At 31.9% G+C, this 27,988-nt stretch overlaps 1 protein-coding gene across 1 annotated transcript; it reads left to right on the plus strand.

The window, feature by feature from the left end:
- The first annotated feature begins 12,451 nt into the window (after positions 1–12,451).
- On the plus strand, positions 12,452–22,194 carry NRT1.1 (nitrate transporter 1.1). Its single transcript, XM_082902342.1, has 5 exons — positions 12,452–12,698; positions 12,831–13,008; positions 13,140–13,179; positions 13,754–14,322; positions 20,939–22,194. The coding sequence occupies exons 1-5, from the start codon at positions 12,572–12,574 to the stop codon at positions 21,810–21,812; spliced, it is 1,788 nt and encodes a 595-aa protein (XP_082758468.1). The 5' UTR covers positions 12,452–12,571; the 3' UTR covers positions 21,813–22,194.
- The last annotated feature ends 5,794 nt before the right edge of the window (positions 22,195–27,988 follow it).

Below are 27,988 nucleotides of genomic sequence, written 5' to 3' on the forward strand. Positions count from 1 at the left end.
ATCTAAGGAGCCCGGTCGCCCAAGCGGACCAGATGTTAGCCCGGTTGAACGGCCAAGTCCTTTTGTTAACTCGGTTTTCGCTGGGGTTGAAACAAACATGTTGTTTGCCCGGTTTGGTTGGTTTTTTGGATCAAAAGAAGGCCCAGAGTCCGGTTCACCCCAGTTCATCAGTGTTCTTTAGAAATATGAAGAACACCAAGAACAAAGAAAGGTTTTAATACAGATTCTACGACCTATGCCCTAATATCTATGTTTTTGTACCCTAATGTGTGTAATATGAAGGAACATAACAACAAAATGAGGATGGATTGACTTACCAGTGAAGAGTAGGACCTAATCCTTCGAGCACGAAGAATGGCAGCGAGTCTGGATGAGGATGCAAGAGCTCTGGGATCGAATGTCGAAATGGCAGTAGGAGGATTTGGAGTTCGAGCAGGGCATGTATGTATAAGCAAAGAAAACCGCCCAAATTCAAATTCTGGCAAAAACGGCGGGTTGGCTGCCCGATGACCAATGGCAAACCGCCACGTGTCCCCATTTATGGCTTTGGCAGGACTGAAGCGACGGGTTGAAAAGACGAAGAGCCAACCGAGCTACTTTCAACAAGAATAGGTCAGCCGAGGAATATAACCGGTCAAATCTGCGGACAATTACGTCAACTAGCTCGGTCGAGGCTTGGCATCTTGACGACCGGAGAAACGTTATCTCGGTCGAGGTGAGTAATCCCAGTCACGCTTCCGCGGACGGAATTAAGGGGCAATTGAGAGGGTGATTTATGATCCGGTGTTGGGCCGAGGTATAGACCGAGCAAGTTCAGGGCCCAGCAGAGCATTGGGCCGAGATGATCGACTGTTCACCCGGAGATGGGCTACCAGAACTTGGGCCGGGCAGAGTTTGAACTGTGTGTGCTGCCCCGGACCGTGCAGAAGCTGCTCGGCCAGGAAATGACTGGTCAGACCAGGATGCTCGGTCCGAGGATGGTCGAAACCAGACAGACCGAGAGACCGGCGCTCAGAAAGGCGCGGTCAGCCGAGGTAGTTGATTGACCGGCGAGAAGGCCGACCTAAGGAGGAGCCCGGGCTAGGCTTTGCCGAGATGCCGCCTAGCCCGGTCCTTCATTTCTTTATCCGGTTAGGCGCTTAAGGTATGAAGCATGGTACGACCGAGGTAGGGCAGCTCGGCTGCCGAGCTCCGGCTGTGCTGACAGGCAGTTGAGAGCAGGTGATGAATGGCATGGTTTATGCTGACAGATGGGATAGCAGAGCCACGTGTCAGGAGATGACAGGGAGTGGATATGGGGCTCAGAAGGTATATAAGCATGTCTGCGCCCCCCATACGCGACACACGAACACTTTGTAAGGAATTTCTTACACTCAAACACTCTCTCCCTTCTCTCTATCCATCCTAAGGTGTGTGCTAACTTGATCGTCGGAGGGTTTTTCCGGCCACACACCGCCGGGTAGCTCACCGTTACTTGCTCGCAGGTGATCGGACATCGACGGAGCTCGGAAGAAAGGAGTACGGGCTTGCCGGAATATTTGCTCCCCGTACACTTGTGGAGATCACATTGATTTATAATTGCTTCATATTTGGGCTTTTGTGATTATGGTTTTACTGTTGATCAAATACTATGCATTCTGATAACTTTATATGCATTAGACAATTAGTCTTGTATATGTGGTTATGAGTAGATCAATATTTAGCCTGAACTTTTGAAACCTACGCCACTTTAATTTATTGTTCAATATTATAGTAGGAATGACATGTTATGAAAGACATTTTATTGTAGTTACATGTGAAAGTAGTAAGCAAATTTAATTGAATTTCATACAGTGATTTATAACATGTTCTTTTATAATTTTTATAATTTTTGAGATTCATTGGCATGTTATCTAAAATAATGTAATATTGTATTACATGCATTAAGGTAATTATTTATGCATTAAAAATTCATGTGAAATAAGAGCATGTATACACTATGTGTTGGGCTTATGGAATTTATTTTGGTCCAATTTTTAAGCAAAATCTAGTATAAGGTTGAATTACATGTGTTTGGTCTTGGGATTTTTCATGTGATATTACTCTGATTGTGACTATAAGGGTTTGCTCACATTAATAAATTATGCCATATTTAAAAAATTTATTATGTTTTAAGAGTAGCCATAGCATCTTAAGACAAAAAGATGTGATTCTCAGTATTTTGCTCACAGTTAGTGGTTTTTTCATAGGCTATGCGGAAAACTCCAAGAGTTACAGATGTTATTGTCCTTCACAAAACAACGTCTGTATTTGATGGCAATCACAGGCATATATATAGATAGGCTTGGACCCATATCCAAGTGTAACTCCTTATAACTTCACACTATCAGGGAAGTTGTAAGGTCCCATGAAACCACCACATGGGATAATGAACAGACGTCAGTTACAATTGTGAGAATTAAAATAATTTTAATTCAGAAAGAAGAATACCTCCTGCCATGATGTTCAAGCCTTTGAATCTTTATCCTTGAATGATCAAATCTTGAATGTATAAACAAAACCCACTCACATAACACTTTTACAAAACCATATGGGAAAAGTGAAAGGAATAGAGTTTCAAACCTATTCCATTCAAAAAATAGCGTCTATGTTTGATAGTTATCACAGGGATATATATAAATAGGCTTGGACCCATATCCAAGTGTAACTCCTTATAACTTCCCACCATCAAGGAAGTTGTAACGTCCCATGAAACCACCATATGGGATAGTGAACAGACGTTAGTTACCCATTAACCATTAAACTAATTCAATATATATAATAAATATATACAAAAATAAATAAAACAAACATGTGGCATATGGGCCACTTTATGGATATTCATATGGTTTTACAGAGAATTTTGTGGACAACTGTATATACCTTAAGGTTAGTGGGAGCAAATACGTTTTTCTAGTTCTATATGTGGATGACATTTTATTTGCATCTAATGATTTGGGATTGTTGCATGATACTAAACAATTTCTTTCCCAATATTTTGAAATGAAGGATATGGGTGAAGCTTCTTATGTCATTGGCATAGAGATTCACAGAGATAGGTCCAAAAGGACATTAAGACTGTCTCATAAAGCCTACATTGAAAGAGTTTTGGAGAAATTCAAGATGAGTGATTGCACTCCTAGTGCAGCGCCCATTTTAAAGGGTGACAATTCAGTTTAAATCAATGTCCAAAAAATGATTTGGAAAATGAACAAATGGTTAGCATTTCCTATGCATCTGCCGTAGGCAGTTTCATGCATGCTTTGGTTTATACACGACCTGACATTGCATTTGCAGTTGGGATGGTTGGAAAATACCAAAGTAATCCAAGAATGGAACATTGGAAGGCTGCAAAGAAAATCATGAGGTACTTAAAGGGAACCAAGGACTACATGCTTACTTACAAGCATGTTGACTCTATTGAGGTGGTTGGATATTCAGACTTGGATTTTGCGGGTTGTCAAGATTCCAGAAAATTCACTTTAAGATATGTCTATATGCTAGCAAGCGGTGCTATTTCATGGAAAAGCGCCAAAGAGAAGATAATTGCATCGTCAACAATGGAAGCAGAGTTTATAGCTTGCTTTGAAGCAACATCACAGGCTATTTGGTTAAGGAATTTTATCATAGGGCTTCGAATTGTGGATTCAATTTCTAGGTCATTAAAGGTTATTATGATAATTCGAATGTTGTTTTCTTCTCTAACAATAACAAAAGTGGTAACCGAAGCAAGCATATTGACATAAAGTATCTTACTGTTCGAGACCGTGTTAAAAAGCAAGAAGTCAGCATATTAGTACCGATATGATGGTTGCAGATCCCATGACCAAAGATCTTTCTGTAAAGGTGTTTTCAAAACACGTTGAGGGCATGGAACTGATTGGTTAGCTCACTAATTTTTCTAGTTGTCATGACATTTTGATTATTATTAGTGACAAGTATCATTTTGTGCACCTAAAGTATTTGTGATGCTATGCAGTCCATTGTGACTATTGATCCATAGGGATCATTGGACCCAGAATAACTTATTAGAAGTTATACATAAAACATGACACTACATAAAGTTGAGAGTGTGATACAATGTAATACATTGAAGGAAATACTCTATTGATAGAGTATAACCGTCATGATTCGTGTGTTATAACTCTAAGGTTTGGGTATTTTTATTTAATGACCATAATCAGTTTGTTAGTTACTCGACAGTCAATAACGTGTGTTACGTGTGCCAAGTGGGAGAATGTAAGAATATCCATAAAGTGGCTCATATGCCACATGTTTGTTTTATTTATTTATGTATATATTTATTATATATATTTAATTAGTTTAATGGTTAATGGGTAACTAACATCTGTTCACTATCCCATATGGTGGTTTCATTGGACGTTACAACTTCCCTGATGGTGGGAAGTTATAAGGAGTTACACTCCAGCCTATCTATATATATGTCTGTGATAGCCATCAAACACAGACGTTGTTTTGTGAATAGAATAGGCTTGAAACTCTGTTCCTTCTACTTTTTCCATATTGTTCTGTAAAAGTGTTCAGTGAGTGAGTTTTGTTTATACATTTAAGATTTGACCATTCAAGAACAAGATTCAAAGACTTGAACAATATGGCAGGAGGTATTCTTCTTTTTGAATTAATATTATTTTAATTCTCACATAAAAAACTTGCATATTTACTGATGTCCCACAAATAGCTACAAAACAAAATTAGTAAAACCACATGCATGATCCCATATACAAGATCCTAATGCGAATCACTCATGAAATGTAACTAAAGATCCAACTTCTAATATATGACATGTGAATCATCTCAAGACATGAAGTACCGTACATAATCACATAGGAATTGATTAAATCGACAAATGTACATTTAGCCAAATCTTAAGGCATAAAACATGAATGCAAAACATAGATATGATGATAAAACAAAATATACTACATATGTACAAATAAAGAAAGCAAGTAAAAAAACATGATAGAAGGAAGCGGGATGAGAGAATTATTACAACACTTTGAATTATTACATATCCAAATAAGGGAGGGGAGAAAGAAAAATATTACAATATAAGGAAACCTCACAAATATCTCAAAATAGAACAAAAACAGAAGCTTCAGGTGCCTTGGAAACCATCAAATCTATTATGCTCAACATCAAAAGGCTGCACGGTTCTGTTCCAGAATGAGTTGGTTGGCCGGCGGCCAATTAAGCCTGGCAGAAAACCTATTTTGTTGCAGAAACAGAGAAAGAGCAAGTAGGGAATATGTATGTGGTTCAACTAACCACTCCTAGTTAGTTTACAAGAGACTTACAATATGAAATTAAAGCAAGAGACTCAACGTAATATGAAATTAAAGCAAGAAGATCAATATAAGAAAGAAAAGCACAAGAAAATGAAAGAAATTGAAATTTCACCTTTCAAAGGAATGATGAACTTCTTGATTTCCAAACTCTCTATTTGTCATCCCCAAGTGTATGAAACATGTTCCCAATCCTCAATTCGAAAATCCGGAATTCTTGCTAGAAATGGTGTTTATCGGGTTGTTCAATAGTCTGTGTAGGGGGAATTGATTAACTCTCTGATTCTCACTTTCAATCGATAATCATTCTTTCTATTTTCAAAGCTTTATAGTCTGATTACAATGATGTACTTTTGCTAATTTTTCAAAATGGAAGACAAGACAACAATATGTTGGTGATGTGAAACAATGTATGGAAGTTTCACAATTTTGGCCAAGTATTCTCGCTGCTAGGGAAGTTTCTTTCAATGCTCAAAATTCTCTCTCAACTACAATCTCAGCCCTTACTCCAATAATCTGATCTTGTTTGTATAGGCAATGGCAGAGGACTTAGTGGAGAAGAAGGTGGAAGGCCATGGATCATGGGGTGACAAGGATAAAGCCTTTAGCCATGCTCTAGCCATTTCTTTTGTGAAGAGGCCAACTATATTGATGGTGGAGATAGAGTGTATTTGCATTTCGTGCATAGGTGGATCAAAACATGGGATAGTGGAATGACCCACACGCACTAAATAAGAATTATGCGGAAAATGCTCGGTTTCTGGATAAATTAGTTGGCCGGCCAATTCCTTAGCTAACCGGTCAACTAGTTGGCTGGCCGGCCAAAAAGTTGACTGGTCGGCCAATTAATTGGCTGGCAGACCAAAATGTTGGCCATGGCTTGACTATTTTGCACGAAACAGAATTTTTCGATAGAATTGTCATCATTTCCTCCTATTTCCACACTGTCCCTTGCTCAATTTCCTTTAGAAAATGTTTCATTTTGAAGTACAAAATTGACTCTTGGAACACTGCAGAAATACTCGGAACAAGGTGCGAAAAGAAAGTCTCGAAAGAGGGTTTTGAACGAGGCTTAAACACTTGGCCAAAACAGGTTTAGGGTTAGGAAGAAAGTTAGAATTCCATCTTTCTTATTGAGAATTTTGTGGGGAACACATTCTTATTTTTATCATCAGGTAATCAAAAGAAAGTGCCCAAGTCTTAGGGCCGCTCAAAATGATGTGTCTAGAGTAATCTGCCAATAGGTTTTAATAGTTTGATTTAATTTGAAAAAAAATACTAGTAAAATTGTCGCTAAAAATAATTTTTTGTAACTATATTTTTGCATATCGCTAAAAATTGACAATTAGTAATTTTTTTGTCATGATTTTTATAAATTGTCGCTAACACTTACAATTAGTGACGTTTTTCTGTGATAAATTTTTCAAACCATTGTTGAAAGTTGAAAATTAGTAATTTGTTTGTGACAATTTTTTTAAATTGTTACAAAAATTCATAATTAGTGACATTTTTTGTGACAAAATTTTCAAACTGTCGCTGAAAATTATCAATTATTGACATTTTTTAATAGTGTTTAATGAAAAATGCCATTAATTTTCACAAAATTTATTAGACAATAAATTCATCTATTAGGATTTACATGTAAGCGCCAAAAATAAATAAATAAATAAATCTTATTAACAATAGTGAGCAACGCAAAAAGACAGAGGTTGGCCATAAGGAAAACTAGAAAGTAACTTGGCTATACTGTCTCAACGGAGTGATGAATAATGTTTTTGTGGAAAAATTATTGTGATGTCCTCAATTATCATAAATAACTATTTTTTAAAACAAATGTTAACAATTGTATTAGACCATTGTTTATTATTAAAATTTATATTAAAAAATATATTGAAATTAATAAAAAGTATTTTAAAATCTTATATTTTATTTTTATATTATTTTTGTTCGTTGTGCCTAATAACCCATTTTAGAAACATGACACAATGCCACACTCTCCCGTCCAAAAAAATAATTAAAATATCTATGCGACAACCATGAGCATGATGTTAACGGACAGAATGCTACATTTTTGTATGGTAGTACTCTGTTCGTTTTTTTCCGAGTGCTACAATACAAAAGTGAAGGTGAGGTCTATGTGATAGGATGAGCATTGTTATTTAAATTTAGAAGTTAGTTTTAATTTTCAAATTTAATGATATTGTAATTAATTAGGATAATTTTTTCTCTCATATCTTCTTAAATTATTGGAGAATAATCTCTCTTACATATCATTCGGTTTAAAAAATAAATTTACAAAATAAACTTATATGTTATTTTTTTAAATAAAATATCCTCTGTTACTTTTTGAGTGAGGAGAAAACAAGGTGAGACCCCACAAAGAAACCTCACCTAGGCAATTGCTGAGTGGGGAGGTCCTACGTGACCCTTATAACACCACACACACACACCCAAACTTCCGATATGGGAAGCCGATATCCTCCTATACTGAGTGCTACGAATCTCTCTCTCTCTCTCTCTCTCTCTCTCTCATACATATGCATTGAATTCAAATTTGACAGAATTAAATGGTCTCGAAAAGAAAAAAAAAAAAAAAAAAGGGTACCTGAATCCTATGGCCATTACTAACCAAACCAAAACTTCTTTTTTTTCATGCCGACTTAATTATATCTCTGTATCTTTCTTTGCATTTGTATTCAACAGATTTGTCCTTAGTAGATGAGATAAGATTAGGAGGTTGATTTAAGGACAAATTACCAATACGTCTTAATAATTAAACTTAATTTTCATCAAGTCTTATTAAAGATAAATCCTAATAAAATCATCATTAAAAATAAGAGTAAGAGGTTGATTTTGTTTTTTTGAGCTAGGAGGAAATAAGATTTTACTTTTTTTTTTAGCACTTACTTCTAGGTCCTAACAGATAGATTTATTATCTCATAGGTTCTCTAAGAATTAATAGCGTTTTTTATCCAATACTACTAAAAAATGTTACTAATTGTTAATTTTCAATGATAGTTTGAAAATTTTATCACAAAAAATGTCACTAATTGTAAGTTTTAGTGACAATTTTAAAAATTTGTCACAAAAAATGTCGCAAATTTTCAATTTTCAGCGACGATTTGAAAATTGTCACAGAAAAAGAAAATAATTGTATGTTTTAGCGACAATTTATAAAACCATAACAAAAAAAAAAATTCACGAATTATCAATTTTTAGCGACATGTAAAAAATTGTTACAAAAAACTATTTTTAGTGATAATTTTATTAGTACTTATTTTCAATAAGATTTGATAGGAATTAACTCTAATTATTAGGACATGTTGATAATTTATCCTTAAAAAAATTGAGTGGTCTATTCCACATTATACTAAAAAAAAAAAAAAACCCAATTCCTATATGATTGGATCGAACTGGGCCTCATGGATTGTTGTCAAGTCATTGGAGTAAAAAATTCAAGGGGTATGTATGAATTCGTCTTATTGACTAAACTTATTTACTTATGAGCCTTACTTCTCTTTTTACCTATTAATATATCCAAAATACCCTCTCATTCTTCATCCCAAATGGACTCGAGAGCAATGTACAACCCATAAGTATCCCTTGAATTTTTGCAATGAGTCCACCCTTTCTCCAGCAACCATGTTTGGTCGCCGGCTCCGATCACCGGTGACCATCTCCAATCATCGTTTTTGACTATCAACAAATCTCTAGTTACCACTTCTGACCTCCGACAATATTTTTTCAGCAATGATTTTCGACAATTATCTAACCATTTTTTTAAGGAAAAAACAATATCATTCTCTACTACGTCACCACTTCCATCATCTCCTCAGATCTTATGGTGACAAAAGAAAGGAAATAGCAAAAAGAAGATGATAAATATCAGTAATAAATAATCACTGATAACACTTAATTTTTTTCATACCACGTAATCAATTATTACATTTCACACTCACACTCACACTCACATACATATATACTCACTCATTCATTCACAGAAACACACCTATGTACTTGAACACACACACACACATGCACACACGCACAAAAAGAAGAAAAATAAGACTGATAAATTTATTATTGTGAATTTATTCATTAATATCTACCATTCTTACTCATATTCACTCACTCACTTATAAGAATCTACCATCCTCTTCCACATACACAAAGGACAAGAGAGACTAACAAATTTATTACTAAAATATAAATTTGAGTTTGATCTAGTTTGCAATAGATCTGGTTTAAGAGAGAGAGAGAGAGAGAGAGAGAGTGAGACAGAGCGAAGAATCACCATTATTTAAAGTCATTTAGTGTCAATTTTACAATCTGAACAACTACATCGATGTAGATCTAAATGAGGTCGTCAAAAAATAGTGGCTAACGAAAACGATGGTGATAGAGAATGGTGGCAACAACAAATGAGGCAGTGATGATATGGTGGTTGTGTAGATCGGCGACCGTGGAGTGTAAATCTATAAAGATAAAGTATAGATCAGTGACAATAGAGTATAGATTTGTGATGATAGTAGTGGATATGCAACGGTGGAGTTGGTTAGCGAACAATGACGGTGGTTTGTAGATTAGCGATGGTAAAGATAGCTAATAAACAGTAATGGTATCTGAAAAACGACGGTAGTAGTGGCAAGTGGACGATGACTGCGGTAGCGACAGTAAACAATGGTGATATAAAGCTTTTAAAAAAATGGAGAGAGAGAGAGAGAGAGAGAGAGAGAGAGAGAGAGAGAATTTTAATGAGGCCGAGATAAGTGTTGTAAGAGTTAACGAGACTAATTGATAATTAACTCAAAATTTAATCCAATCAAATCCGTCAACAAAAGATAAAAGTTGATTTTTTTTATAAAAAAAAAGTCACTTTTCTACAAGACACCTTTTTTTTTCAAACAATTTTCAGTCTTTAGTGAGTACAAATTAAGAAATTTTGAAAATATAAAATATTAAAAATTTTGTACAAATTTTTTAATTGCATCATGTTATTTTTTTTTCAAAGATAATAATGTTAAAAAATATAGAATGAGTCATAGAAAGTGTTACGATATTAGTGGATTTCGACTTAACAATGGTTTTATTACAAGGAGTTTTGACATTATCTTTTTTCAATTATTTTAAATTTTAAAAAGTTGATGTATTTGAGAATTGTGAGTTTTTTAGGGATATTTATTAATAAGTTCCATCTCACGAACAAGTATTTTAATTAGTTTCAATTTTTTTTTATTGATCTGTTAAGTCCTATTAGTAAAAAGTTTCTTTTCATATGATCTTATTTTCGATTTTGGTAGTATTTTGGTAGATGACTATACTCTTTTATTAATATAACAGGTATAATGTGTCACCCCAACGTGGCACGTATTATTGTGACACTCCAACGTGGCCGGTATGATGTGACACTCTAAAAACAGATTTCTTAATATATTTTTCTCAAATGTGACAACGTGACGGGTATGATGTGACCCTCTAAATCTTTTACAAAAAAAAAATTAAAAATCCCTTAGTGTACTATTTTCAAATGTGACAACGTGGCGAGTATAATGTAACACTCCAAAAAAATTAAAAATTCCTTCGTGTATTTTTTTCAAATGTGACAATGTGGCGGGTATGGTGACACTCTAAAAAAATTAAAAACTTATTAATATACTTTTCTAAATGTGACAACGTGGTCTAAATGTGATAACGTGACGGATATGATATAACACTCTAAAAAAAAACTAAAAACTCATTAGTATATTTTTTTCAAATGTGACAACGTAGCAGGTATGATGTGACACTAAAAAAAACTAAAAATTTATTAGTGGATTTTTCTCAAACGTGATATATGACACTCTAATGTGGCGAGTATGATATGACATTGTAAAAAATTAAAAACCTTTTAGTATACTTTTCCTAAATGTGACACTCCAATGTAACGAGTATGATGTGACACTAAAAAACTCATTAATATACTTTTTTCAAATGTGACACTCTAATATAGTGGATAAATGAGTCATTACATATCAAAATGGACTAAATGGATCACCAAAAAAAAATGAGACTGTATAGATTATAAATCTAACATATAGGACCTATTGGTCAATTTTTCTTTTTTCTTATTAGTTGAAAAGATGAATATTTTTTTTGTCCTATTTTAAGGTAGGTTTAACACTTAAGTTTTTGCTTTTTTCACTTCTTTAAAAGGAATAATTTCACTTTTATTTCCTAAACGATAACCATCTTTTATACTTTCATTCTTTAAATCCCTAAAGTATCTAAGTTTTTTTTCATGTGGTCTAATAAGAAATGACTGTATAAATCAATAACTATTAAAGCCTATTCTAATGGAAATAAATATTATTTTAAAATTTGAGCAATTTAAACAATACAATGAAGCACTCAATTGTTTTTTTTTTTTTTAATTTTAAACAAATCACACTTTACATCCTTCCAATTTAATGGGTATTTGTATATATGATTTAAGTTATCCAAATTATAAAATTGCTCTTTTATTTCTTGATTTATATAATCGTCTCCAATTAGACTCAAAATTTTAAGAACTAAATAGAGGAAATTGATAATTTAGAGATGAAATAGAAAAAAATATAATAATTTATGAGGTAAAAATAAAATTAATGCTATTTAATAAATAAAGGGTTAATTACATTAAGACCTTTTAGCTACTAGTAAATATCACTTTATCCCCTCATCTATGAACTCGTACATATTAACCCTCTCAACTAGACTCCCTCCAGACTATATGGAAAGTGAAAAATATCTGCACAATTTTGATAGTTGAGAGGGTCAATATGTATAAGTTAACAAATGATAAAGTAAAATTTAATCTTTAACAGTAATACTATAAACTAGACCTAATTACTCAAAAATTATCTAGAATTTTCATTTTATGGTTGAGATTTATTCTATACATGACTTTCACACTATACATATTCAATCTCAATCACACAACACTCATTCGGAATAAATTCAGGATACTTAAAGTGGGGTTTATAGTATTTTTCAATCACTAATAATTAAGAGAACTTGATGTAAATAATTCATAAATAAATAATAATAATAATAATAATAATAATAAAAGTAACTTTTTTAAGCTGATGCAAATAAGGACGCACATTTTGTGCGTTGCTGAGCCTATAAAAGGACATTGCCCATAGCTCAATTTTGTGGCAGTTTAGCCCCCTTTTTCTTCATTCATTCACTACGACCCAACTACTAGTAAAGTTTGATAACCCCCGAAGCCTATGCAACAAATGGCACTCCCTGAAACACAACAAGGCTCTAAGACCCTCCCAGATGCCTGGGACTTCAAAGGCCACCCCGCCCACAGATCCACCACCGGTGGTTGGACCCGTGCCGCCATGATTCTAGGTCTCTTTCCCTCTCTCTCTCTCTCTCTCTCTCTCTCTCTCTCTCTCTCTCTCTCTCTCTCTCTCTCAATTCTTCAAAATTAGTAGAGTCTGAGTTATGTGTTGTTGAGAAACAAACAACATGTATATACAGGGGTTGAGGCATGTGAGAGGTTAACCACACTTGGAATAGCGGTGAACTTGGTGACATACTTGACTGGTACGATGCACTTGGGCAATGCTAACTCAGCCAACACTGTTACCAACTTCCTTGGCACCTCTTTCATGCTCTGCCTTCTCGGCGGCTTCGTTGCCGATACTTTCCTTGGCAGGTAAAAACTACTACTTTCTTCATTCTCTTCTTTTCCTTTCCTTTCTTTGATGTTAATTAACTCCTCAGCTAATAATTTGTGTTATTCCTGAGATATTTATTGCTTGTTGGATTGAATTAAATTTCTTGCAGGTATCGAACTATTATCATGTTTGTCTCTGTTCAAGCTACTGTGAGTTCCTCATGCCTTTAATTGAATCTTGGGTTAAATTAATACAGTATGGTTCTCAAATTAACACAAATAAAATATCTAGATATCAAAATGTCAAGGAGCACACAATTTGAGGAATAGCCGTGAATCTTTGATCCTCAAATCTTTCAATCCCACTCTCCTAAAACACTTTTGTACGTTGTGTTTAGTTGAGGAATTTGATGAGGGATTTTGAGGGAAAATAGAAAAGGTAGGTGAAATGTGAAAAAAATATACTTCCATTTCATATAGTTTCACACGCCTTTTCCCTTTCCCTTTCCCTTTTCAAATCCCTGCCCAAATCCCCCAACCAAACACAGCATTAAAATCATAAAAATATAATTGAATTTTTGATATAATTCAATAGTTGTAAGTATTATTGAACAAAAACGATTTAAAATTTTTTAACTTGCTAAAAAAAAAAATTCCTAAAACAAATGTAATACATTAGTGTGAGTATGGCTTAAAATGAATCTCAGCTACATATTTCATTTTCAAAAATTCTATTATAGTTTTCTTGAGATGTACAATTTTAATGAACTGTTTTGATGGTTAGGGAGTTGCAATCTTAACGATCTCCACCATAATCCCCACCCTCCAACCGCCCAAATGCACTCTCAACAGCCCATCATGCGTCCCCGCCACCGCCACGCAGCTAACGGTCCTCTACGGAGCTCTATATCTCACCGCCCTGGGCACCGGCGGCCTCAAATCGAGTGTTTCGGGGTTCGGTTCCGACCAATTTGATGACACTGACAAAGAAGAGAGAACCCAAATGAGCAATTTCTTCAACTGGTTCTTCTTCTTCATAAGCATTGGATCACTTGCTGCTGTGACAGTGCTTGTCTACATACAGGACAATTTGGGGAGGCAATGGGGTTATGGGATTTGTGTGTGTGCAATTGTGATCGGATTGGTGGTTTTTCTCTACGGTACGAGGTGGTACCGGTTTAAGAAACTGGTGGGGAGTCCGTTGACCCAAATTGCCGCCGCGTTCGTGGCGGCGTGGAGGAGGAGGCATTTGGAGCTGCCGTCGGACTCGTCGTTGCTGTTTAATGTGGATGATGTTGTGAGTGAAGGTGACGAGAAGAAGAAGCAAAAATTACCTCATACCAAGCAATTCCGGTTAGTTTTCTATTTAAGTCTTTTTTTTCTTTTTCCTTTTTTTTTCTTTCTAATTTTTAATATTTTTTTTTATCAAAGATTAATAACAAATATAAAGTTTTACATCTAATTGCAATTAAAGTTTAACTGTAGTTAAAAAGCCAATGGAGATGGCTTCTCTCCAATTTATATGGTGGGTTGGAACGTATTATTGAACTTATAGAGTTCATTACGAGTCTCGTTTTGATAATTCAAATAATTCTATGTGTAGAGATTGTCGAGTAATTTATACTTACAAAAAATCAAATTGATCGGATATCTATAGCGGATATCTATAGCCTTTTAGTTGGAATATATTTTTGTTAACAATTTATTTTTAAAATCATATTTATTATTGACAAAAATATATTCTGATCAAAGGGTTACCGATATGTGATTAACGTTATTTTTTCCAAGTATAAAGTACTTTATTTTTTTTATTTTTATTTTTTTTTTTTTGAGATAATTAAGTCATATTATAACCAAAAAAGAAAGATATACAATGAAATTCAATACACATCTTTTATAGGAAGAATAAAAATAAACAAAAACAAACTACTCTATTAAAAATAACAAACTAAGCCTATAGAAGACAAACACAGCATTCACAACAAAAAGAATTCAAAATTTCCCTCTAATATTCTTCAAGTTATAAAGTTTCGCTTTGAGTTTTCTTCTGTTATTCTCCTTTGAAGTCTCCTCATCACTAGGGTTACTTAGAGATAGACTCTCTCTATTTTTTAGGCTCTTCATTTAACACAACAACTCTTGACTTATTTCTCCATTCTCTAGCTCTCCCATATCACACGATTGAAGAACATCAAAGGCATTAGATGTTGAGGAGGCAAAAGAGTACGTCTCTCTCTCTTTGTTTATTACTGTCGTTGAACCTTGCCCACCATCTCTTCCCTTTTTCTTCACCACTACCCATTTACTCAACGAGATTGGCACATTAAACGCTTCAGATTATCAAAATGAGACTCGTGGCGAGTCTTATAGGCCCAATAGTACACCCTAGTCCACTATGTGAACCGGAGAGAAACCTCTTCCAAAGCTAATAACCACAGTCAATATATACGCAAACTCAGAAACAAATAAATAATGGAGGTTGCTCCTCTTCGGTTGAAGTTTTCAACTGGACGGTGTTGTCGACCCACCGTAGACCCATCACGGGATTCATTTTAATTATCTAAATTATTCATCTTACAATGTCTTTCGAGAACATCATTAATTTAAAAAATTACGTTAATCGAATAATCACAATTACATAATCAAATAAGATTTTATCTTAAAATGAAATAAACAAAATATATAGTTTTTAGAGTAGATCTTTAAAATAAAGTAACCAGATCATGTAGTTGCAATTATCCGATCAATATAATTTTTTTTGCATGAATCATATTTTCAAAAAACATTACATGATAAATAATTTAGATCATTAAAATAAATCTCGTGAGGACCCACAAAGGACCGACAATATCGTCCAAGTGAAAACTTCAATTGAAGACGAGCCCACTCCATAAATAATTACATACACTATGACATAGAATTTTATTTTTTTGTTCAATTCATTTACTTAGGTTTTGTTTGGAAATATGGGTTTTTAGTCAAAAGTTATTACATTTGGAAATGTGAGTTTTTAAATCAATTATCAAACACTCCTAACAAAATGATACTTGTTAAACAATGAAGTTACTAGGGGTGGGCGCGGGTCGGTTGCGGCCACGGAACCTCCAATCCGCCATCCATCCGCCAGATTGGCGGATTGAAGAAAATCAATCCGCATCCGTCCGCCAATCCGGCGGATGTGGATTGAGCGGATTGGCGGTTTGGCGGATGGATGCGAATCGGTTTGGCGGTTTAAAATTTTATAAATTTTCAACATAATTTAACTTGTGCACTTCCTCAAACGAAAAAAGAAAAAAAAGAAAAAGAAAGTATTACAGTCAATGACTTAAAAAAATATTACAATCACTGTATACCTTATCCAAAGAAAAAAAGTTTGAAACTTTAGAATATCATGATCACTGCATGCCTCATCCACATATTACAATCACAGTATGATTCATCCCCATAAAGTATTACAATCTGTGATTCTTAAAATATAATAACAATTCAAATCACCAAAACCATGAACAGAGCAGTAGTAGAGATTGAATGTCTCTGTATTGTTACATCTACATATGTTTTTGAAAACAAAAACCAACCAGCATATATCATATTTTCTATTTATTATTTTTAGAGTTACATTTAAAAACTAAAAAATATATATGAATAATACGTTTATTTTTTTCAATTCAAAAAATATATTCAAGTTGAAAACTTTTTTTCAACAGAATATTTAAACTCTTTTTCAATTGAAAACACAAATATAATATTTAAACAAATTAAAAATACAAAGTCTTATAAATTACTAGGGGTGCTCGCGATTTGGCGGTTTGGCGGTTCGGTTGCGGCCAAAAAATCTCAAATCCGCCATCCGTCCGCCAAATTGGCGGATTTGAGAAAATCAATCCGCAACCGTCCGCTCGTCATCACGCATCCGTCCAAAATGCGGCGGATCGGTTTGGTTCGGTCGGTTTTGGCGGATCGGTATATCCGCTGCTCACCCCTAGAAGTTACATATCATCAATATTATGTACCTCAAATAAATATTAAAAAAGTTTTCAAAATTTAAAATATATAAAATTTCTTCCTATTTGTCTCTAAAATAATAAATTGCAAGTATATTTTTAAAATAATTCTAAAAAATAAAGAATTGACTAATTAAAACAAGATTAGTAAGTAGTCTCACAAATTTCAACAGCGACTCTTCAACCTAGATGATGAGAATAAGAGAAAATTCAATCCCTGACAAAAACGCAACCAGAGTCAAGAAATTATTGGGGACAAATCTAGATAATGAGAACTGGAGAGAATCCAATTCTTAACGAAAACACAATCAAAGCCCAGAAATTATTGAGGACAGTATGTATGGTGCATTGTATACGCTCTTTTTTAATATGCATGGCGCTCCTCAATCTAGATGACGAGAATCGGAGAAACTCAATCCTTAATGAAAACGCAATCATCTGACGCAGGAAATTATTGGGTTTAGTATGTATGGGTCCCTAACGAAAACGCAATCAGAGGCAGAAAATTATTGGGGCTGGTATGTTGGGTCAGAAAGGAATGTGCATTAAACAATGAAAGATGTATTAGAACTCTAAAACAAGTGCTCTAAAATAACATTAATTTATCTTTTTTTTTGTGTGTGTTTTGTCTCTTTCCTTCATTTTTTTTTTTTTTTTTTTTTGAGTATTGATACATAATTTTAAAATAGTAATTTTAATGGGAATTCTAATGAGGTAAAAGAAAGAAAGAGTAGAGAGAGATACAGAGAGGAGCGTGGGCTCTCACATTATATAGGCACTCTTCACATCATTAAAACTCTATTAAAATTGTCAAATTAAAACTCTTAAATATTATTATTATTATTATTATTTCTTAGTACATTGACAGCTCACTAGAGCTGCTTTTAGACAGCTTTATTATCAGCTCCGTTAAACAATGGTCACTGGGAAGGTTGATCAAATATGGTGGGGCCATGTTGGAGATGGCTAACTTAATGGTAGGACTCATTTGGAAATATAATATTTTAATAATTTTTTAATTATTTATAAAAAAAAAATACAGAAAAATAGAGAGTGATATGATAATTTATAATAATTTTTTAATTTTTTAACTAAAATATATAATTGACAAACGAGGCCTCAATCAACCACTCCAAGAATTATGTCTTTTAGAAATTTTAATTAAGTCTTGTGTACTTTTAATTATATTGATTGTTTTATGTAATATATAAGAAAAAAATAAAAATTAGTGAATATGTAACTGGTAGGATTACAGGAGCATATTATGTAGGATATATGAGGCACTTATGTGATAATTTTTGTAACCACTCACATGCCCATATTATTACCATGATTTTATTTTTTATTTTTATAATCGGGTGATCTCTTGTGATAATTTTTCCAACCACTCACATGCCCATATTCATACCATGATTTTATTTTATTTTTTTTATAATCGAACGTCCAGATTAATTTACGCACACTTCAACTAATTTCAGAATCTTAAAATTAACAATCATACAAATTTTTATTGAACTTGTTTGGCATAAAGAAGCCAAAAGACTTTTTGGTTAAAATAGCCACAAAAGACAAATGATTTTTTAGTTCAATAAGACAAAATATCACATTCAACCCATAATCATTTTATTTTTTCTCTCACAAAAGTTAAAAAAATTAAAAAGTCAATTACAAACGAGACTTTTTAACTACAGACTAAAATAATCAAAAGTCAGCCCACATCCCAAAACAAACCCAATGACTACAAAGTTTGGGATGTTTAGCCTTTGTAGAATTCGATCATGTGAACTTTTAGGTGGTAAGTCCTTTTAGTTGTCTTTTCTCCCACTAAACCAAACCCTTGAGATTTTCATACCCACATATCCATAGAATAATTACTTACTTTGATATTGTTTGACACAACTTATTATAAAATTAGAAGTTGATTGAAAAAAGACAAAAACATTTTCACCCAATTTTTAGAAATTAGTTTTTTTTTTTTAAAATTTATTTAGAGAGTATTTGGGATGATTTAAATAAATATTCTTTTTAACTTTTTATGAAAAGATATGTATAAAAAAAAATAAAGATGTAATGCGACTAAAATTTTTTTAAAAAAATATATACTTTTATATGGGACATCAAATAGTGCCTGAAGCTCTATGTCTGCTATCAGTAATATTAGATATTATGAAGAAATTATTATGAAAAACTTTCATAAAAAAAAATTTATCATTAAATTGATTTAAATATTTTATTATATGTTATACAATCATTTTAAAATTAATTTTATAATATTTATTTCATGATATATAAGATTTCAAATTATAAGCAAGATTGTACTAAACAGTATGAGGTATACACAAAAATCAACTAGGTTGTTTGAGGTAACTTAATAAGTATATATTTTTTATCTTTTTATCTTTTTTGAGTTACATCACTTCTTTATTTTTTTTATATTTTTTTATAAAAAATAAAAAATATATATTTTTATTTAAATCATCTCAAACATAAAGTATAAAAACAAGAGAGCAGTGTCTGACGCATATAGAAGAGATACAAGTGATAATGTTACGTAGTGTGTGGGAAGACAGTTTAATTAAAATAATTTATTAAAAAATAAAATAAAATAAATTAAAATAATTAATAAAATAAAATATTATATTTAATTTATAATTATTAAATTAATTAAAAAAATTAATTAACTTTTTAAATATAATTATTTTAATCAAGTTAAAATAATTTAAAAAAAACAAATAATTATATATGATATGAGTGTGGATATGAAGTCATATGAATCAATGTGACCCAAACGAATAAAAGATCACGAGAGACAGTGAACCAAAAGTCTGTATGTGTCCGTCTGTCAGCCAATCACTTTGTTTTTTTGTCTTTGTGCATTATTCACTTGCCACCTCCCCCTTACACAACTCCCAAAACCAGTTCATGCCTTTGTACTGACTCTTTTTATCTTGCAAACCCATGTCATCAGAGTCTATAATTAGAAAAAGTGGATCACAGCACTGTTATGAATTGTAACTGTCAAATTGTCATAATCTCTCATGTCTTTTGATTTTAATTAATACTTGCGAGTACTAAAAAGAGACTATTAAGAAGAATACTAAGCCTCCGTTTGGGAAGTGGGTTGGCTTTTTGACTTTTTGATTTTTTTGGCTATTTTAGCCTGGGCTAAAAAGCTTGGTTTGGGAAGGACTTTTTGGCTTTTTGGCTTTTTTGACTTTTTTTGTGAGAGAAGAATGTAATGATTATGGGTTGGATGTGATGTTTTGTTTGTTATGGCTAAAATAGCCTATTTTGTTTTTTGTGGCTAAAATAGCCAAAAAAGCCTGAAAACCATCTTGCCAAACAGAGGCTTAATAAGTTAGCTCTTTCCTTAGGTCATCTTTGTTTGGGCGGATATGAGTTTAGGATTGGACTAATAGTCCAATAAAATTATTAATCTCATGTTTGGTTAAACAATTAGGCCATGTTTGTTTGGGCGGACTGAATTAGCATTCCCATGACTAATAGTCCTAAGACTACGAATCCGTTGGATTATGTATCCTATCTTAACTAATAGTAAGTTTAAAATAATTAGTGCGTACTTCAATTGTTTAACCAAACATCGGATTAATAATTTTATTGGACTATTAGTCCAATCCCAAGCTCATGTCCACCCAAACAAACATGACGTTAAAGTACGGATTAATTATTTTAAACTTGACTATTTGTTAAGATAGGATACATAATTCAACGAATTCATAGTCCTAGAACTATTAGTCATGAGAATGCTAATTCATTCCGCCCAAACAAACATGGTCTTAATGTAATGGTTGTCTCTATTATTATTATTTTTTTTAACATATCTCAGCTCATTAAAATTATTAGTGGTTGATTTTTTTAGTCGTCTCAATCATAATTGTTTGATTTTTGTCAAATTCTCATGATCTCTTATGGCTTTTTTTTTTTTTTTTTTTTTTTTTGGACAGTTTCTTAGACAAAGCAGCCATCAAGGACTCTGAAATGTCTAGTGACTTCACTGCGATGAATAAATGGTACATTTCAACTTTAACAGATGTGGAGGAAGTAAAGTTGGTGATTAGAATGCTTCCTATTTGGGCCACCACTATTATGTTCTGGACAATCTATGCTCAAATGACCACATTTTCAGTCTCACAAGCTACCACCATGGACCGCCACATCGGCAAATCATTCCAGATCCCTCCAGCCTCACTGACTGTTTTCTTCGTCAGCAGTATTCTCCTCACCGTTCCAGTATACGACCGGATCATCAACCCGATCGCTGGAAAATTGCTTAAGAACCCAGAAGGCCTCACCCCATTGCAACGCATCGGGGTAGGTCTAGTTCTATCAATATTTGCCATGGTGGCTGCAGCTCTAGGCGAAATCAAGCGGTTACATGTGGCTCAATTGCATAGCTTGACAAACGATCCAACAGCCGTGGTTCCCCTAAGCGTATTCTGGTTAGTCCCACAGTTCTTAATAGTGGGGTCCGGCGAGGCATTTACGTATATTGGGCAGCTAGATTTTTTTTTAAGGGAGTGCCCTAAAGGGATGAAGACAATGAGCACAGGGTTATTCTTGAGCACACTTTCACTAGGGTTTTTCACCAGCTCTATTTTGGTTAGTATGGTGCATAAATTGACTTGGAACAAAAAGCCATGGTTGGCTGATAATCTAAACCAAGGGAGGCTCTATAATTTTTATTGGTTGTTGGCAATATTGAGTGTGGTGAACTTGATATTGTATTTGGTTAGTGCTAAATGGTATGTGTACAAGGAAAAGAGGCTTGCTGAGGTGGGTATTGAATTGGAGGAAGCAGGGCCTACTTGCCATGCATAAAGACAGGGTTATATTTGTCATTTTTTATTAATTTTTTTCCTTTTTTTTTTTGGAACTTCTTTTTTTTTTCTTTTTTTTAAGGTTAGTGGAATACAGGGTGATTATTCAGTATTTCCGAAATATGTAGACGTCGTGCTCCATAAAATTTTGATTGGTAGAGCGTAGTAGGGGCCCACGATTTATGTTAGGGAATATGGGAACAACATAGAATTAAGTAATTGGTGGCTTAGAATATGATCACGTGATATTTCGGGATTATTGAATAATTTCCCTAAAATGCAAGCGCTAACCCGCTCTACAGGAGCTTTCATGTAACACTTCTATTTTGCTTCTGTTTTGTTTTTATTATTTTTATTTAAATGCTTTTATGCTTTCGAATTGAGATTGTGACTTGTTTTGTGTACAAAGGAATGGAAAAGGACCAGAGAATTTGCAAAATATGAAATTGTTGTCTAACATAGCTCAAAAGAAGGAAGTGTTTTTTGTTATTATTATTATTATTATTATTATTATATTTCTATTTTAACTTGCATGAGTGGCTTAAGGGGTTTAACCTGAAAACTTCGTGTTAGAGTAATTTTTAGAGGTTCCAATTTCAATTCTTACGAAAAGCAAAATATTCAAGCTTAATCAACACTTGTGTACATTAGAAGATATTTAGGCTCCGTTTGGCAAGAGCTAAACGGGATTTTTTTGGCTATTTTAGCCACAAAAGACAAAATAGGCTATTTTAGCCACAAAAAATAAAATATCATATCCAACCCATAATCATTACATTCTTCTCTCACAACAAAAGTTAAAAAAGTCAAAAAGTTAAAAAGCTCTTCCCAAACCAAACTTTTTAGTCCAGGCTAAAATAGTCAAAAAAGTTAAAAAGGTAAAAAACTAACCCACTTCTCAAACGGAGGCTTATAAGATTTTGTACTAAATGTCATGATGAGTCGGTAGAAATTCAAATATTAGAATTGTTTACATATTATAGATTTCAAAAATACTTCTAAAACTCATTTGAAAATTAATTATTTTAAAAAATTAAAAATAATAATTTATAATAACTTTTTAACAAAAATCTTAACTTTCCAAAGGCCAAGGCAGTTGACAAGTTAGTGTTGAGTAATAATACACACAGGATCGGTTCTGACGTTTAGGAAGCCCAGGGCGAGCTTAAAACAATGAGGCCTTTATATAGGTATTTTTTCTTTTCCCTTCTCTACTAATATAAAACTTGACTTTATGTATAAATAGTTTTTTACTTAAAATATTAGGTAATAAATCATATTTAAAAATATTGTATTAATGAGTGAATCAATTATAATTTTTGGAAACATTTACACACAAGTTTTAATTTATGAATTTATACTCTATTAAGTACTAATTAAGATTTTTTTAGACCTTCAAATCTTATTAAATTTTTAATAGTTGGAATAACCCTTCAAAAAAATAATTGTTTATCGTTTATGATTATCTATAAAGGAACATAATGATTTGACATTTATTTTGATTTTCAAAACTTTAAACTATCAACTTTCAAATTGAAAAAACTAAAAAAAAAAAAAATTATGTGCAAAAAAAATTTAAAAAAATTGAAAATTTTGAATTTTTTTGTGCAAAATTAAAAATTTTGTGTCTATAAAAGGAGCATGATGATGGAACATTGATGTGCAAAATTGGAAAAAAAATTAAAATAAAAAAACTGATAATGTTCTCGATTTTATTAGATAGTCGAATCAAACCAATAAGTACAAGGGCAAAAACATTTAATTTCATGCTCCTTTTTTTTATCAGTTAGTGAAATAATTATCTAAAATATTACTATGCAAAATTGATAATATTCTTAATTTTAAAAATTGTGAAAAATTGACAATATTTTCAGTTTTACTAAATAGGACTTATTGGTTCAAAAAATTTTAGATAAGACCTGAGCTACCATAACATTTGTAAATAGGATTTTTAGGCAATTAACTCTAATTTTTTTTACAATAAATATAATATTATATTTTCTGAGCAATTTCATATGATTTCTATTGTTAACATAAATTATAGTTGTCGAGAGACGTAGATCAAAATTACAACAATGATACATTCCTTTAAAATTAGAGCTCTAATTGAGCTCTTGGGAGGTGGATAATTAAAAAAAAAAATTAAAAAAAATTGTCAAAACATCACATCAAATGGCCCCCACACACACATTAGAGCTATTAGAGCTCACAAATTAGAACTCCAAAACATTTTTGTCAAAATTACTGTAATAGATTTTGGATATCTTCAATATGGATAATATTATTTATTTATTCATTTTTTTATAGGACTGATTGAATGTAAAAATATTATCAATCCGCACATTTGACAAACAATCATTCACAACATTTAAATATTTCACCACTTTAATTTTTTTTTTGGCAAATTACACTAATGGTCCCTATAGTTTGGGGCTTGTGACACTTTGATCCCTTACTTTTTAATTATAACACATTTGACCTTTAATTTTGAATCTTGTTTCAAATAAGGACAATTAAAAATTCATTGCTCAATTTCAATGACAAAATGGTCAATTTGATAAAATATAAACTAGTTTGACAAAAATAACTATCAAAAAATTATTTTTTAATTTTTAAAAATTATTTATACCCACCAAAGATAAACTTATATCAAAATGATAAATCTTTTACATATTTATTTATTTATTTTTAACAAATTAATTTTTACTATCTGTTTGGATGATGATCATATAATGGGTGGTTATTTTTATTTTCATTAAATTAGTTTCTATTTTTCAAAAGTCAAATATGGCGACAACTTTGATATCATAATTAAACCAATCCATTAAATGAAAAAAATCCAAAACTAAAAACATTTCATATGTTCAATATATCGATTACACATTAAAAGCCTAATAACTATCATTACATGAATCATCTAAAAATATTTGTTAACAACAAATACAACCATCTATTACACGATAACTATCAAAAAGCATCAAATAAACGACTAACCATTACATAATCATCATCCAAAACACATAATAAAAATTAATTTGATAAAAATAAATAAATAAATGTGTAAAAGATTTATCAAATTTACATAATTATTTTTGGTGGGCAAAAATAATTTTTAAAAATTTAAAAATATTTTTTTGACATTTATTTTTGTCAAATTAGTTTATATTTTATCAAATTGACAATGTTGCTCTTGAAATTGAGCAATATTATCTTCAATTATCCTTATTTGAAACAAGATTTAAAATTCAGAGTCAAATGTATCACAATTAAAAAGTTAATGATCAAAGTGACACGAGTCCCAAATTATAGGAACGGTTAGTGTAATTCGTCCTTTTTTTTTATTTAAATTTTTTAGTAAAACTATAGTGTTTGTTTCATTAAAATGAAATTGAATAGTTATTTTTAAACCTTTGTACAGAATGATTATTTCATCACAATGATAAATAATGATTCCATACGTGATATATATATTTTTTTATCATTTTTTGAGTAATCAAATATAAAAATGAATATTATGATAAAATAATTATTTTAAACATTTTATTTCAATAAATCAAATATAATATGAAACATAAAATTATTCAGAAGCTCTAATTTTTAGACAAAATTCAGAGACACAACGCAAGAGATAGCTACTCCGGCCCCTTTTAGAAAGTGGATTACAATCCACTTCTCGAATTATAACCTACTTTTTCTCTTATAAGAAAAATTAATTATAAATAATTTTTAATCAAAAAATTGATTATAACTGCCTTGCGCCAGGATGAGATAGCTATGAGTCACAGTTCATCATGTTATGTTAACGTGGGGATGATCTTGTGGTCACTTCTTTCAAATGTCAAAGAATGAGTCCTAAAATTGCTTTTCGACCTATTGGCTTAGAATTAAGGGGAAATTATAAATCAGAATTATAAAAATATTTATAATTTTAATTATTAAAATTTATCATTAATCTGAAAAAAAAATTAAAAGCCACTTATTTGTTATTTTCCTTAAAATTAATGTGATGGTTTTCTGATTTGGCACAACTACCACCATGTCTTGAACAAGAAAACTTTACACCCAAGCTTAGACAAAATTTCATTTAAATCGTTTGGAATGCAGAGATCACATGGTGCTAAAAGGAATGACAAGTCAAATCATAATAAGAAGCTTTAAATTGAATTTGTCGTGATCATGTGCTCTGTACTAAAGTGGCTGACACCAAGGAGTTAGGATTTTTTAGAGTTTTTTTTTTTTGAAAGTTTCTTAGAGTGGTGTATTGTGTGGTTGAGATTTAATGACAAGTTACATCAATTTTTCAGTATTAAATCTCAACCACACAATACACCACTTTAGGAAACTTTAGAAAAAAAATACTCTAAAGAATTCTTGGCGGACACCAGGAGGGATACTGCTGAGCAGTTACTGTTGTGACTCTTGTATGAGATTGTTTCAAGTATTTTTTTTTTTTAATAATTTAAATTGTTTATATTATAAATTTTATTAAATAAATTATTTATATAAAAAATTAAATTGATTAAATATGTTGACTCAAGGCATAGCAGTACCCTTCTCCGAACAATTTAAATTATTAAAAAAAACATTTAAAAAGACCTGCAGAGCAACAATAATTACTATGACTCAAGGCATAGCAGTACCCTTCTCCGCAAAACCACATCAATTGCTGTCTATTCATAAGCAATACACCATTATCACTTTTATTGGATCCACAAGAAAGTGGGGATGTGATAAGATTTGAGAATATATTAGAATAGAATAATGTTTGGGACTCCTTTTTAGGGGTCACCCCTCACTCCTTTGTTACGTGACGGGTGGTGATTGGAGGAGCAAAAAAAAAAAAAAAAAAAAAAAAAAAAAAAAATGTCACCAAGAAGAGAGAGAGGGGGTCAAAGGGGGTGGGGAGAAAAGGGAATGAATCATTGTTGATTAGAATAAAAGTGTGAAACCATATCAATTGCTGTCTATTCATAAGCAATACACCATTATCACTTTCTTTGGATCCACAAGAAATTGGGGATGTGATAAGATTGAATATATATTAGAATGAAAGTAAAATGAAATGATTAGATTTTTATAATATTTTATTTTTATGTTTAATTTATTTGAAAAATATATAAAGAATATATAATAAATGGGATTTAAAATTGTATTTACATCTATTTCTAAAGTAGTGTTTGGTTTATTAAAATGAAGATAAATAAAAATAAATATCTATTAGAATATTCATTTTTATATTTAATTTATTAAAACAATGATCAAAAGTAATTATAAATAGAATTAATTATTATCATTATAAATAAAAGGTCATTCTATAAAAAAAATAAAAAAATAAACATTTCATTTCATTTTATATTTATTCTCTTATAACACATAAGGGACATCATATGAGGTGTTGATGCCTATCTTATAGCAAATACACCATGATTACCTTTATTGGATCCACAAGAAAATGTGGGTGGACCTATATCTACTTCTAAGGCCTCTAGAACATTCTAGAGTATTGCCACTTGCAAGCAGTGGAGGGTTGGTTCGGATCTCTTCCCTCTCCTACTTTAACGTCTTTTCTTATCACATTAATTGTGTTAATTGTCAAAAATAAAAAATTTAAAAATTTAAAAAAAAAATCACAGAATAGATATAAAGAAGTGAGCTTCATAAGTGTTAGGAACAATTAGTCTTAAATTCTTCAATTGGTAGTCTTCGAGTCTTCAAAATTTGGCGACAAAAATTTGGTGCTTCAAGCCGCATTACTTAGTCACTTTCCTAAAGACAATATTTGCACCCACCAAAAAGTGTGTAGAGGGTTACAGCAAATTCGCCTCCAGGATATAATGAAACCTAACTAATGATCAAGTCTACTGACGTCTACACTGACGACAGTAGATCAAAATATTGTTGATATAATCAAGAAAATCAAGACACTGACAATCAAGTCTGCAGAATTTGATTATTAGTAGAAAAAGTATAAACTTACTTAAGAAACTATTGATCGAAAACTGTAAATCAATAAGAAGAGAGAAAGAGACTTGTAGGAATGCTCTAAGAATTTTGGAATTATTGAAATGACTGAATTCACTGCCTATTTATGACCTGGATCCACCTAATCAAATGGTCATACCTTTTGATCACATCTAATCTGATCTAACCGTTGGATTGACAATCTATGGTGCAAAT

The sequence above is a fragment of the Camellia sinensis genome, chromosome 13, assembly GCF_055761805.1.
Source record: "Camellia sinensis isolate YWXY chromosome 13, ASM5576180v1, whole genome shotgun sequence".
Taxonomy (NCBI): Eukaryota; Viridiplantae; Streptophyta; class Magnoliopsida; order Ericales; family Theaceae; genus Camellia; species Camellia sinensis.

Coding starts and splice junctions, on each gene's coding strand:
- NRT1.1 (XM_082902342.1), top strand. CDS start 12,572: ATGCAACAAATGGCACTCCCTGAAACACAACAAGGCTCTAAGACCCTC. Junction 13,009..13,139: donor GCCGATACTTTCCTTGGCAG/GTAAAAACTACT, acceptor AATTTCTTGCAG/GTATCGAACTATTATCATGT. Junction 13,180..13,753: donor TTGTCTCTGTTCAAGCTACT/GTGAGTTCCTCA, acceptor TTTGATGGTTAG/GGAGTTGCAATCTTAACGAT.